The 15,353-nt window shown below is 32.8% G+C and overlaps 1 protein-coding gene across 3 annotated transcripts in view; it reads right to left on the bottom strand.

The window, feature by feature from the left end:
• Positions 1–612: 612 nt before the first annotated feature.
• LOC100645758 (autophagy-related protein 16-1) overlaps positions 613–15,353 on the bottom strand; it is a 601,658-nt gene continuing 586,917 nt past the window's right edge. For 2 of the 3 annotated variants that reach the window (XM_020864349.2, XM_003397577.4), the window contains one exon: positions 613–4,357. In XM_020864349.2, coding sequence (XP_020720008.1) covers positions 4,261–4,357 — 97 coding nt within the window. In that variant the 3' untranslated portion in view covers positions 613–4,260. Of the gene's footprint in view, positions 4,358–14,662; positions 14,835–15,353 lie in introns of all 3 variants that reach the window. The other variant, XR_007225207.1, reaches the window with a different exon arrangement.

Consider the following 15,353-nt stretch of genomic DNA (forward strand, 5'->3'; position numbering starts at 1 on the left):
GTACAGATGGTGCATTTGGAATTTTTTAAAAGAAACAAGGAATGCGCTGCGCGCTCGGATCTTTGCTACTTATCCATAAACATCTTCAAATAAAAACTCTTTCCGCGAATCTTTGTCGTTCGTAACAAAGGAACCTTTTTCGCGCTGTGCAAATACCAAGTTGAGAAAGAATTGTATAAAATTCAGGCACGAAACCGCAATATTTCTAGAACTGTGTATTATTACTGAAATTAATATACATATACTTCGACATAGGGATTAGAATCCTTCTGCATGATAATATTCGCAAAAATTAACAGATTTTATAATTTTTCACCACATATTATAGGACAGTTCACTTGTAACAAGGTAATTTATTTAATACAATAACATAGGCAATCTATAAAATTTACTTGGAAAATTCCATTCATTTTATTATCAAACTCGTTGCTGTAAGGGTATTCACTGATACTTGCTATCTGTAACTTGCGGTTCATAACATTTTGCTAATTTAATTAGTAATAGATTGTGCGTGAAAGCTCAGGAAATTTTAATAATTTTAATGTAAAACCATTTATTTCATAATTTATCATCTAATATGGAGAATACGGATTTAATTAAAAATGCAACACATTTTAAAAAATACAAGAAGAAAACGTTTAATATATATAATATAATATATTGCGAGCAGTGTATACATTGTTTCCGCAGAAGTTGGTGTAGAAGAAAATGTGAATAATAATAACAGAATACATGTATGTCACTGTATTGCTTGTACAATAGGAAAAGAATTATGTAACAAGTTGGACGCAATTATAATAATTTGCTTCAACAACAGACTTACTTGAAAAATCAAACGTTATAAACGATGTAACCATTTGATGCTCATCGGTTTATCTCTATAGAAAAATATTAGCGGAGCAAACCGTTTGATCGATATTATTCTATGAACTATACACTTTTGAGATCAATGAGGTGGTTAATCAAAGCAGCAAACGTAATCGATGCTATTATATAAAATTTCAATTAGGTAAACCGATGAAATTATGAACAGTCACATCGAAATTAATCATATGTTCGAGTAGAGTAGCAACTTACAGTTTGCAAAACTTAAACGTTAGAAAATAATATCATGATGTATTGGTTATCTGTATAATAAAGAAGTACTAATAGTAATAATTCAATGCATATTATACCAAAATCTATATGTAACATCTAACTTATCCGCAGAATCTATTATTTTTTTCACTGTGTTAATATAGACTTATACTAAACAATGATCAAAGGACTCTGAGAAAAGAAAAATATTTAAAAACAGGTGAAAATATTTTAAACTGGTGAAACATGAAATAAGAGAGGAAAGAAATTTGTTATCGCGTTCGCGGTTTATTATATCAATGTCTCGTTTACTTGTGTATTCGAATTAACAAAAATACGTATCAAAAATATGAAAAGCTATACACGTTGGCATTTCGCATTTTACTGGCAAACTTTCCTTACAATTTATGACTCATAAATTCTTATAGTTACGCTATAGAAGCCCTTAGAGGCTAAATTATACTTAGAGCCCTTCGATCTTGGCCCTGTATACTCCTAAAAAGCATTCACTTACAAATCTTACAGCTATTGTGCAATTTACGGTCGCGACCAATTTCAAATTGTTGTGCACGAACTAAGGAGCAATAAGTAAACGCGTAAAATTGTGACACAAAAAGAGTGTTCGTAGTTGAAACGAAAACCACAAAAATACAATGTATGAGTCACTTCACGTGAAATTACATATATTTATTCCTTTTCAATTTTTTTTTTTTTATTTTTTATTGATAGAGTTCAGACTATAATTTGTATAAAATTCTATAAGTCTAGATAAAGCTTTCACGCTTAAAATGCAGTTTAAAATATAGCCTCTTACCAAACATTAAATTACCATGTAAAATTCCTATAATGTAGGAATAACATTATGATAAATATTTTTTATTGAACACAAGCTTTTTCTTCGTAGTACGATAGATTTAATTCAATATGTTCAGACTATATTTATAACTTTTTTAATGAATTTTCTGCAAAATTAAATAAAAATCTATAAAATTAAGATTAAAATTAAGGTTAAAAATACATAAGTAATAAGGTTTTGGATTAATTGAAAATTTCAGGAGAAAGAACTTTGTTCGAAGTAAGATAAGGTACCGTGCATATTTATTGTATTCATCTGGTTTCGAGATAGCTTGCTATTAAGTTCATGCTTTGAGAACAATTTTCAGATCGTTAAAGAAGAAACACGGAAAGCTTAAAAATCGTATACTAAATGGAAATACCAGAGAAAATCCACATTGTTAAATCGAGCCATTAACGAAAAAAGAATCAAAAACAGATAAAAAAAATTCATGGATCGATAAGAGATAATTCTGAATGATAAAAGTTTGTACTTAAAATTTTCAAATTGCAATACATAAGAAGCATTTTTTTTATCGATATCAGTCTATTTGCTTCATTTGATCTTTAAACCTAACACGTTACTTTAAGCTACGAAGTTGGAGCATTGAATAAACTATACAATTAAGTAGATTATTAACAAGTATTGCGAGTTTTTATATATTTTATGTGAAATGACTCATACAAATCAATAGATTCTTCACCATTATAATAAATCCGACGATTGAGACAAACGTAATATTGTTCGATACATTATCATCGATCGAATAAAAATTATATAATGTAATATACTCAGTATCAATATTAGAACTTTATTGTGCTTCTTCACTTAATGAGTACATCCTCTTTCATCCTACATCAGACTTACGATAAAAACGTTCGAAATTCGCTGACATTGGAGAACTTCGAGAAGACTCGATTTCACGGTTGCTTCGTCAATTAACAAGCTTCTTCTGTGACTTCACTTACAATGAGACTTTTTTAATTTTCTCTACTTGAAAAGAGAGATAGAGAAGGAGGAAGAGTGAGAGTGTATTGCACGTGACCTGTGATTAGTCATGAAGGCAAGATCGACTATAGACTATAGAAATCGACTATAGAAATTAAGCTGAAGTAAGAATTAACCGAGTAACAGTTTTCGTAATGAAAATAGCCCGACTAAAATATTAGATCTATGCATATGATATGTTTTCGTTTCGAAGCTCGAATATTTTCTAACTAACAATATCTATTAAATTTTGTTATGTCGTTGATTAAATCTGTCAGAAGCCAAACTAATCAACTTCATTTTTTAACAATTTCTCAATTTCATTACATAAGTACACGATTAATGTTCAATTCTGAAGAAACAAACGGCGTTCTTATAACTTCACTTGTTGCAAGAAGATGGCATAAATAATACTAAATTTTAAGATAAATTTAAAAAGTAATATTTTTAACGTTTCTCTACTTCTCTACTGATGAGATTGATCAACGTGGCACCTTGATTTGATGACTCAATTGGCGACCGCGTCAAAGAAAAATATACTGGTGATAGACTACGTGTATTGAGCATTAGAAAGATTTATAATAAAAACACTGAAACTTTAGTACTGTTACAGACATGACGCTTATGTTTATTCAAAATAACGAAAATTTGATCCCTGACAATCTTTCTAAATTTAAAACAATGAAATCAACTAATCACTGGGAAAGTGCATCAAGTCGCGTGAAACTTGCGTTGATTAAATAACATGTTTTGAACAAGTAATACGCGACTAGAATTGCATTTGATAAAACGAAATTTCGCATGCAGTAACTTAACAGAAACAGGAAAGAAACAACCGTGTTTTATCGTTTCTCGAAAACGTGATCCAACTTGAGCGATCGCGTCTGCCGGCACAGACGATTGAAACGCGAAAAATAGTCCTTTACAAGTAAAAGGAGTGTATCTAGCGAATCTTAAAGAGGATAACTACGATAATTTGTTCAATTTGTTGAAGAAAGGGCGACGGTCGTGGCGCGCGGGTATTACCCTAAAAAAGGAAATCTTTACAACCTTGGAGGGGCAACAATCAGGGCAGTTTTATGTACAATAATCTCTACCGTGGCTGAAATTTGCTTCATCGCCGGTAGCATCGCTTTGTACAATCTCAAAATGGTACTCTTTACAGCCTGCGCGCCCAAACCTACACCGTTGATTTTTAGTATCCTGCACACGCCGGATCGTGTCCTTTGTGATATTCCTCCTCTATGGCGCGTAAAGCTTGCATCTACATTTTTCAATTCCACAAACGTCCGTCTCGGCACAAAAGAACGCGCTGACCTTCGTACGTGAAACAATCGTCTATCCCGGGATTGTTTGTCCCGTTAAACATGGTCGCCCCAGACTGTCACCGTTTTTGCTTTGTCCACCGATGCGAGGTAGGCACCGTGCGGATGCCAAGAAACTGCTGTCACCACAGTTCTGAAAGACATAGTGTAACAGATTGATTAGATCAACGCAACTTTTTTGCAATTCGTCGTACATGACGGCTGCAATTTAGAGATTTCCGGATTTTACAATAGATTAAAGTCGGCGGAATTAGTAGCTTGTTTCTAAATTTAAAAACTTATATATATATATGTATATAGCCGGTGATAAAAATAAGTGGACATATAGTGGAATTAGATAATTATCAATGAAGTTTCGTTAAAAGCGTCTTGTTTATGCAAAAATATAAATATTAATTTCATTTACTTATTAAACGATCTCTATAAGAATATATGAGAAATAGACTTAAGTATATAATACTAGTAGTAGTTTTATTAAACTTCATTGATACTTCTATTACCTGTTCATTTATTTTTATCTCCGACTGTAATTCACAATATTAACAGTAAGGTTATCTGATTAAAGGTGCTGGAAAGTTGACAACGAGGTAAGAAGAATCACAAAGATTACACGAAACAACATGCAATGTATTAACTGACTGCTCCGAGGCGAGCGTCATTTTGAGGTCAATTGTGGATCTCAGATTGCGTTTTCAGATCGTAATAGCCTGATCGAATCGCTGCGACCACCGGCTAACTGTTATAAAAGAACACCGGTTTCCCATGACTGGTATATATCGGTAAGCGAACTGCGCACACGTTTCTCACTCGTCTGGTGAATTCCCTGTCTCTGGAGGCAGGAAAGCACACGCAAATATGTCCGACGTGGTTGATTCGAGTTGGCCACGGCATCCTTTGCGGTGCCGGTCATACCGTTTTCTCTGTTTTCTCGTTTCTATTGTTTTTGCGCGGTAGCATGCGGTAAATATGTGTTAGAGGATTGTCGTGGCTCCGTTCGTTTCATTCGCCGCTGTGAATCGACATAATGCGGTGAAGGACACGGTCTTAATTAGGATGACTGAATATCATTGTCTTTCACCAGTCTTGTCTCGTCAAATGAGAGAAAATGGAGAAACAGGCCGCTCGGATACCACGATATTCACAGGTAGATCTTCGCCTAATATGGATTTTTATCTGTTTACTGGTGAACTAGTTTGAAGATGCTGCTAATGATTATCGATAAATTACTTAGTAGATGATGATGAATTAATTAGTGTCGGTTTATGTTGAATATTTTCTGAAATAAACAAGAAATACTCTAACATTTTTAACTTAGAAGTTAAGAAATTGGAAGAAATTTTACCTCATTGTAAGTAATTTTATTTAGTTTATACAACAATAGAATCGAGCATAATGCATTTGTTTCATTATTATATAACATTATATGATTTTATTTATGTTATTTACATACGTATTTGAGCTTTTTTATTACCAGATACGTTCGAATTTCGAATATATCGTCGTCGAATTTAATTTCGTGGAAATGTTTCGTACTGGGGAAGTAACTTAAATACGAGACTTTAGTTCGTCGTTACTGCAGCCAAGTGTTACGCATATACATAAATGTTAGAACCTAACTGTTTCCCTTTTTCCACAGATTTAAAGCAAATGCCATTCTTAAGTAGACATAAGGCATGAAACTTGAATGTATTTCCTGCAACTTTTTTATTGTTAAATCCAATTTTTAAATGTACTGTCTGCTACAGCTCATCGTATTCTAAATTCACATGGAACATTATTAACTTGTTAGAATTTCCAAAGATGCAATCTGCCCTGAACAATAATTCTTATTAATCAACTTATACCAAGATTGTATTAGAATCTATTTTGTAATCCGTTCGATAACAATCTGTAGTGTTACATATATATTATAAAATCATATAAATATATATTGTATATATTATAATATTTACAAACATATATTATACAGTTAAAAAGAGTTCACTTAAAACCTTCTATTTTAGTTTTTGCGTTTCTTGATTCCTAAAACTCTATAAAATCCAAATCTCGAAATCAGCGAATGTCGATCATTTACCACAAAGAGAGCGCATTTTCTTTTGTCACATTTTTACGTTCCTACATATATCCTGCCAAAAACCTCTATCACATCATAAAACGAAAAAAGATATATCATTCCGTTGAATGAAAGAATAAACGTAACATTCACATCTCGAGAATACCGCCTATAAAGATATTATTACCGCAATACGATACTTTTCTCTTTGTGTATCTTTTGTTAAAGAAAAACTTTTGTTCTTGGAACCGCTAAGTTACGGAAGCATTAAAGCGACAACGGACCACCCTATACGCGAAAATCAACGATGACGTGCACCGCTTTCGCTAAAGATTTCATTTGAATGTGGAAATACACAGTGGCGCGTAATTTTCTGGTCCGAGCGGCTTTGCCCATGCAGCAAAAGGTCTATAAAACCTGAATTCCCGAGGGTGATTCACGGGGCTCCGTAGAATCGTAAAAGGGTGTTTCTATGCGAGGACAAACGTGCTGAAAATGACATACCTTTTGCGTCTCGAGTAAAACTTCGCCCGGAGATAGTGCGTCGAGAAACGGGTATAAAATGTCTGTATATTTGGAATACTATAAAGGTCAAGTACAAACGGAGAGAATGATGTGCTAAAGGCAAATTGGATTCGTAAAAGTATGATTAAAAAATTTATATGTCGATTGAGAAACTTTCTGGGAAAAATTTATGGTGGATATAAACGAACATTACAAAAGAAGAACGTGATAGATAAATTTTTCTTAATTTTCTGATATTAATGTCGCTGTATGATTAAACAAAAAAATTGTTAATATGACGTAATTCAAAGAAGAAATTAACTTGTAAGATTCACAGATATGTTAATTTATTGCCTTCAATATTACATAGTAGAAAAAGAATTATGTATCATAAATACCGAAAATATTCAAAGTAAATTCATATTTTTATAAATATACCTGATTGAAAGAAATGAAATCTAGAGAAAAGACTAAATATTATAGAGCGTACTACACTTTGGACATTTTACATATTTTTGTAAATTATGTGTAGTCTATGCATTTTTCACTTTCAAATTTCCCATAAATGCATAAAAATTTGCAGTGTAGTCATGATCTTTTACTCTGAACAATGATTAAGTTGTCGTATACATATATAAACCTACGAAACTATAGTCAAAGTAAAAATTTCGAGTTCAGTTGCTGACAACGTTCTGCATACTAAACCAGGTCACTTGCAATATGATGGATTGATGCTGCACCCTAGAAAAACTGACCAAGAGAAAAACATTCCAGTGTTATTTTTTGACATCCATATCATTTTTGCTTGTACTTATACGCTCTTATATTTCATTTATATTGTACGCAGCTGGCGAAAAGTTAATGATATTTATACATGTACTTCGAGTACTTCAAGTACTTCGTACTTTATAGTTAGAAGCTGTCATTTCTCAATCAACATTGATTTTGATTTTGATGAAATTATGATAAAGACTCTTCGACGGATATTGACATTGTAAAATAAATAAGTATTCTGATATTGCAATCATCGTTTAATTAATTTATCGATAATCCACATAATTTTATTTTTCGTTTACAACATTGCGTAATTTTATAGTCATAACAAAGAAGTTTATTAATTTCTTAGTAGACTTTAGATACATGTTAAATGCATATGCGAGCATGAATATACGCTTATATTCTTAAACATAAATATGCAGAAAATGCAAAATACACAACACACATTTTTATAATCTTCCTAGTCGAAAAACGAGTTAAAATTTAGATTTCCCTTGTCTATTTGCATTCTATAAAAATATGCATTTGCATGAACATGCGCTTGGTTCTAAATAGAAAGACAAAACGAAAATGTAGAATACCATTTTTTTTCACTTGAAACTTCATTTTTGAATAAATCGATATCGAAGTCACATCGAGTGCTGGCGTTTACGCGCGGACTCACTTATGCTTCGATCAGATATCGTTATAACTTACTTGTATTGGTGCTCGTAATCACATATCAAAGAATGAAAGATGAACAATAAAAGTTCTCTATTAATGCAAAAATCGTTGGGAATAACTCTCATTTCTCTACCAAAGTAATTGCGTCCTGCATACTATGCTCGTACGATTGCTTCCAAAAGTATTCTGTATTTTCATATTCCACGTATAATCATCTTCTTTCGAATTATACTCAGCAGTTCGGTGACATCATACATGGAAATATTAAATTAAATATTAATAATTTAATATTTAATTTAATATAATTTGTTACTTATTAAATTCGATTTGTATGAATTATGAAATTCCATGTAATAAAACGACGCCCTTACTAATTATTTATGGTATATGAATATTTTCTGTTGATACTGTAATCCACCTAATATTGGATAGCTTATGAAACGTGTACACATAAGCTAGAAATGCATAGTTGATGAAAATAGAAATTTACATTAAATAAAAAATAGAACAAGATACTAGACTTTGCATTTTATATTTCTAGGAACATATAAATCAATTGGTTCAAATGGGAGCATTTAAAGTTCCAGTGCTTTTGCTACAGAAATAGCGTACTTATTTTCTTTTCTAGTGTCTAATTAGGACATTAATTTCTATGTTATGGATAGCACAGTTAAATTTATGGAATCTTGTTTCCACATAAACTAGGATATTAAACATTCGCTCTTTGAATAAAAATGAAGTTTTATAACATTTCTTGCTTTTCCATCTTCTAATTAGTACATTAAGTGTTACATTATTTCAAATTGTGCATTAACACGTAGTATTTGCCGATCTATAGTGTCTGTAGTGAGAATAAAAAATGATACTCTTTCGAACATGGTCTTGCTACATGCGGCTATACTTTACGCGAATATTCACGTTTATCCGAGAGCGAAATAAAGAAAGAAACGTCGGTGATGCACATGTATGCATCGATAGTAAAAACAAGTAAATCCGGGCGAAAAATTGCGGATTAAGTAGAGGGCCAATAATTAAAGAAGTAAAATCGCTAAAAACCGCTAGAAATGTTTAATAAGTTTCAATGTAAGATAGATAGGTGGCAAATAGTTGATCCTACAAACGAGAAAAAAGAAAGAAGCAAATCGATTGTACATGGACGCTTGATAGATATACCTATGAGTAAGTAAACTTTGTTTCTGACAAGAAGGCGGATTCATATGGGAGGAAACAACAATGTCGAAGAGAGAAAAAGTGTTGGAGGAGAAACGTGCGTCGCGACGACCGCCCGTCGTGCACGGCGACCGCCGTCGTTACCGCAGGCAGTGCTACCATCCACGACAACCAGCAACGACAACCAACCACGACAACAACGATATTTTTCGAAGTGTCTCGGTTCCCTATCCAAGATACCTTTACGAAACCAGCTACCTACGTGGTGTGTATTGCGAGTGTGATAAAGGAGACCTATCCATTTTTGCCGAAGGAGTGTGGAAATAAGCTTTCTCGAACGACGTTTCCAACCGTTACTTTGCCTCTATGGCTGCCCCCTTTGTTTCTCTTTTCCTTTCATTGCATTGCATTTCGTTTGGTCGCCTATTTTTCCCCACCCACTTTCTATGGTGAGTGTGCTAGTGTTTAACCGAGAAAAAAATGGCTGGGAGAAACGCAAAAAAGATTGGTTAACCGAAGAGAAGGAAAAAGCCAAGTAATATCATCACAATTATTCAATCGACTCAGTTTAATTTCGCCAAGTGTTATTCTATAATTGCGCCTGTTTTTTAGGAAACTTCGCTAGTTATTTGCATTAGGATAAGAGAAAAGGAAAGCAAGACATTAATTAATTCTTTTATAATCTTTTTTCTTCTCTGGTACTATTTCTGGGTTTTTCTTTTATAAATTTTTTGATGATTTACTCGTAACAATAATGAATAAAATTTGTCTAATGTACTTAGTTCTGTTCCGACAATAACAACAACCAATCTTATCTTGATAGTGAAGTTTGCCTTATCTTTTAGTGATTGTTGAATAATTAAGAAAAAAATTCGATTTGTTAAGGATCAATGTGTAAACGTCGATAGACGATATTTTATAAAAACCAGTGTCAAATAATTGTAGGAGAATGAGGAAGGGAAGTGGTAAGTGAAACGTATTCGCTAGGAGAGCAACCAAGGATTTCAGATTTCAGCTTGGGGCAATGGATTATGCGGAGCGCAAGGATTGTAAGAAAGAGGATATTGTTGCCGGGGGATCACTTAAGGAAAGAAGAGCATCGGAAGAGCAGCGTCGCCTATTTTGTAGCATAAGTGCGCCTCATTTATCCGGCGGAACGCGAAATAATTAACAAAATTGCAGAGAATATTGTGACTTAGAGCTTCGAGTAAAAAATTCTAATTTACATAGTATAATATGAATTTATTATAAACACAAGTAGTTCTTTCCAATGTGTATTTAATATAGTGAAAAGCATAATATGGTACTATTTCAAGAAGTACACAGACGACTACGTTTTGGTTGTAGAAATGCAGTTTTTTTTTAGGAATTCTTTTATATTCGAGCGTATTGTCAAACTTTTATTCAGAACATTTTTTCTCAGATCATCGAGAGTGTCTAAAAAATCATGGCTTATCATTACACAAAAGGACTAAATATGCCACCACAGTTCACTGTAGTTAGAAATTCCGTACTGTAATTTGCATAAAAGAACTATATATTTATTATTATTCAGACACTAAAGACCTGTTACGATACAAAAGTGTAATACATAATCTAATGATCTGAAAACGCTGATAACATATTCATCTATTCGCTAAAACTTGTATCATAAATTTGGTTCTTACACAAAAACATAAGTATACAGGATACCGATAATATCCAGTTTCCCAACAGCTTTTTCATCGAAAATCTCTATAAATGTTATAAATCATAATAATTAACGAGCGAAAGCACCTATCTCTTCACGTTTCGGTATTTATAATTATTTTTAATTTTCATATTATAGGAACGATGAGTTATCACCAGTGGCTAACACCAAATTCATATGCAACCGCCAATTATTAAGTCGGCTGATTTACGCGCAACGTGTCGAGACGTGTATTAAAATGAATGATTGAAAAATATGATTTATCGCGCAGAAAGATTATCGAAACATTGTTTTATAAGTATTAAAGGCGAAGCAGGTTGACAGGCAGGAGCTGGTCAATTTACTCTTTGGCAATGCGTCTTTTATCATACTTAGCAGCTCCTTTGTAATATGTCAGTGCAAAATGATGAGCACCACCTGTTGACACAGTCGACGTAGGCGATGCCTTAAGGCGATAAATTTGCAGCACCGGCAAAATGAGAATCTTAACGCACCTAACCGTAAGATATAATCTTTCATTGCGCAGCAACATGTTGACGCGTTCGCACAATGTATTTTAGATTTTTATGAAAACACTGCATCTTAATATTTTTCAGTGTATTATATCATTAATGGCGGAATTGATCCAATTTGAAAATTATTCGAGTATTAATAAAGTAATACTGATTATCAATTTGTTTTTCAACGAATAATACAACTTTTAACACTCTAAGAAAAACCTTAGCATAAAATGATTGGTTCTCAATATTACTATGTAAATTTCATTTCTTGTTTCTAACTCTAAACTCAAAAAACATGTATATTATTTACCGTAATATAAAAAATAAATACGATGATTATATTAAATGGCTACAAATAAATTTACCTTGAAATGTAGAATAATATTCGTAATAAGTATATATGCCTATTTTATGTTATAAGATAAAGGACACCGTTTTATAGGCAGTAATTTATAAAAAGGAATCAATTTCACGATTCTATTTATGCACGTAATTCATCTACACTAGTACGTTGCCATTTAATCAGGATGAAAATGTTTGTTACATTATATGTGTATCACCGTGTTTATATAAGCTAAATGAGCTACGGTTATGTAGGCGGACAAAAAGCGCATAATTTCAAACATGATTCTGCTTCTACTAACAAATACACGGGGCGAAATTGGGATATTGTTGTACGGTATTAATGTTAGAAAAATTAGATATACACGTTTCATAGGTTTCGGTATCCTATTTAGAAAAATAGAAAATTTTGTCACAATTTAACTTTGAAGATGAATATAAAGATAATAATGAAATTAGAAATCTGTATTTAATTATTAACATTTGAAGTTCCCTTACGAATAACGTATTATTACTTAAAGTTAATTATTATCACTTCTTTTGTATTCATTCTGGTGTAAATTATCATTTAAATACTTTTTGCGATTTTATTTTTCGTCGCAAATATAAAAATACATATAATTATAATTAAATACATATAATTGTGTCGTATAATTATCGTATTTGGTAAAAGATACGGTATAAGAAATAACTACAAATTTCGAGATTAACCAACAAAGATGTCTTTGCAAATCGTATCGTAGTAAACATTCATGCTTAACTGAATGTGGAGCGTAAAGCGTTGCAGGGTTAACTACCTTTACGTCAGAATTAATTGATTCGGAAAGCTGTTGGATGCACGCCACAAATGAGTTTACAATGAATTTCAGCTTGATACGTTCTGTCATTTTAAGCAATTCAGTGATCAAAGATCTCGTATGATCGTAGCGGACACTTGCTTCAGTTTATCAATTAAAAAAATACCAAATAAAATTTATTTATATGTACATATCCAAAAAATTTTTTCGTAATAGCTTCCATTATCATTATACATTTTTGCTGTAAAAGTAAAGAATCTTAATTTATCTCGTTTAACTCGTAACTTGTACTTTCTTATCTTAATGATATAAACTTCACGAATTTTATAATCGGAAATCTTTAATATTCAATTTAAAAGTTGTATTTTGCGTTGTTCAAGAAATTCGTTATCTGCACTTTAAATATAACAAAATTATTTTAATCAGAAGCAATTATTTTGTGAAATAACTATTTTCAACATATTCTTTCACGTTTTCATCCACAACACGTAGATATATATCCTTCCATTAATACCAATTTACCAACGTCACGCCAAGAATAGCGATGTTATAGCATAACGAACTCTGCAATGTTTCATGCATTGAGTCATGAATCTCATTCTCGAGTGCTTCGTTTGATTTTCTTAAAACTTTCTTTTCTCTTTTCTATCAAATAATTCAAATTTTTCTTTGCTTTTTACTGTATACAATCTTTTTACAAAGAGAGATTGGCATGTCAACATATCCTTTGGTGAAAGTTAAGCGCTTCCTATTATTCAAATCGCTAATGACTGCTTTTCCTAATGGCGTACAGCTATGCAAATTTGCTTCCTTTAATCTACGGGCTACTGATTTTAAGAACATGCTTAAATCAAGCCTTTCAATTACCTGGTGACGTGTAATGGTAGGTTTATGTCGACAGTTCCTTACAATTCGTTTATCATTCTTTTTGTCGCATATACGATTTAGAACTAATGAAACGTATCTTGCTTCAAATTTTTTTTAAAACAAATTTTAATGTTTTATATTTTTCAGTACCATTTATATTATCAACCATTTTAAATCGCCAACTAATTTGTAGTATAAACTTTCGTCGTTTTTATCTGTTTAACGTGATTATGCATAATAATGGTCGAAAATATGTAACATTAAATTATCATCGAAAGATAAAGTTCGTTTTATCTGTCAGATAGATTGAAAGCGTCAAATAAAGATTATTCAAAAACAATATAATCTATTCCTATTCACTTATTTCGAATTACTACAATCGCTACGAAAATAATTTTCACATGCGTTTCACATTCACTTATTTTCTAATGAAACTTTCATCAATCATGTTCTACATTTTCTTCTGGTATTATCGAATTTTTAGAAGCTACATAAAAATACTATAAAATTCAATACGTTTAATATTAACTAATTGGCATATAAATGCCACAATAAAAACAATAGTACGTAAATGTTTTTTATAATACTCACTGTATATAAGAACCAGTAAATGCGCCAAATGCGTACATATATCAATAAGAAGATAAAACACGCGGGGCATCTGCATGATTCTATTATATGTCCGGCATGCAACGCAATCAAGGGAGCGGTGTAGAAAATCGAGTAAATCTAGCGTCGTATTGAAGCAAAGAAACGAACAGACCCGCGAACATCCGCGGAAGAGTTTGAATAGCGCGATGGCGATTACTTTCTCCGGTGTATTTAGCGGCGGAGTCACGGAAGTGAGCGATCGCGGGGAGCAATTCATAGACGCGTAGGAGTCGCGACAATTCTGCAAGGAATTCCGTCGGTTATCGAGACAATCGTGTATCTCTGCCATCAATCTACGTGGCCGCGAGCGACGCGTATCTGAATGCTTGCTCGGCCACGAACAGTGGCGCCTAATGGCGCGCTCATTGACGTACAGTTCCCGGTGACTCTACGGGCTGCAGGGTACGAGAATGACAATACGTACGATGATTAGATCGGCGTCGTTCTCACGGCAAATGACGCGAAACGTCGCCACAAACACTATCGTCGTAAAGAAGCAACGCCTGTGACACGTCATTGCGCTCGTAAGCAGCTTTCACAGGCTCCTCTTTTGTACCTTCGTTGCATACGCGAATGCGTACACGGCTCGGATAAACCTGTATGTGAAAGGCGGCTCATTATTATTACAGATATGTAGATTTATCGAATTATAAAATCGCTAGGTTTTTCGAGATACGACCGATAAGCGCGAACAGGATGTTCCTGTTTGGTGTCAAAGCGCCTTATCGACCAGATATATTGATAATCAACATCTTTTCCAGTATTCAGGATTCGCGGAAGCATTTCTGAGAGTGTTTCTCAGAAATTATTTCACCCGCAGGTTTATTATTATGTGTGGCTGCTGGTAGTAGTATAGGAATCTGATGAAATCAGAGAGTAGAGATACAGTGGATTATAAATGGTGTACTAGGAAGTATCTTTATGATTTAGATGTTTGCGGTTTTTCTAGTAAATGATGTGAAAATATTTTAAAAGAACGTTATATGTACATTTTACCGGTTATTCTCTATTTTGTTATTTAATTGGATATAATGTAATCCACTTGTCTGCATAATGTACTGTATGATGTAATCTAATCTATTTGTCGTTCTGCATTTATATACAATTTTTAATCA

Source organism: Bombus terrestris, chromosome 9, assembly GCF_910591885.1.
Source record: "Bombus terrestris chromosome 9, iyBomTerr1.2, whole genome shotgun sequence".
In the NCBI taxonomy this organism is placed as follows: domain Eukaryota; kingdom Metazoa; phylum Arthropoda; class Insecta; order Hymenoptera; family Apidae; genus Bombus; species Bombus terrestris.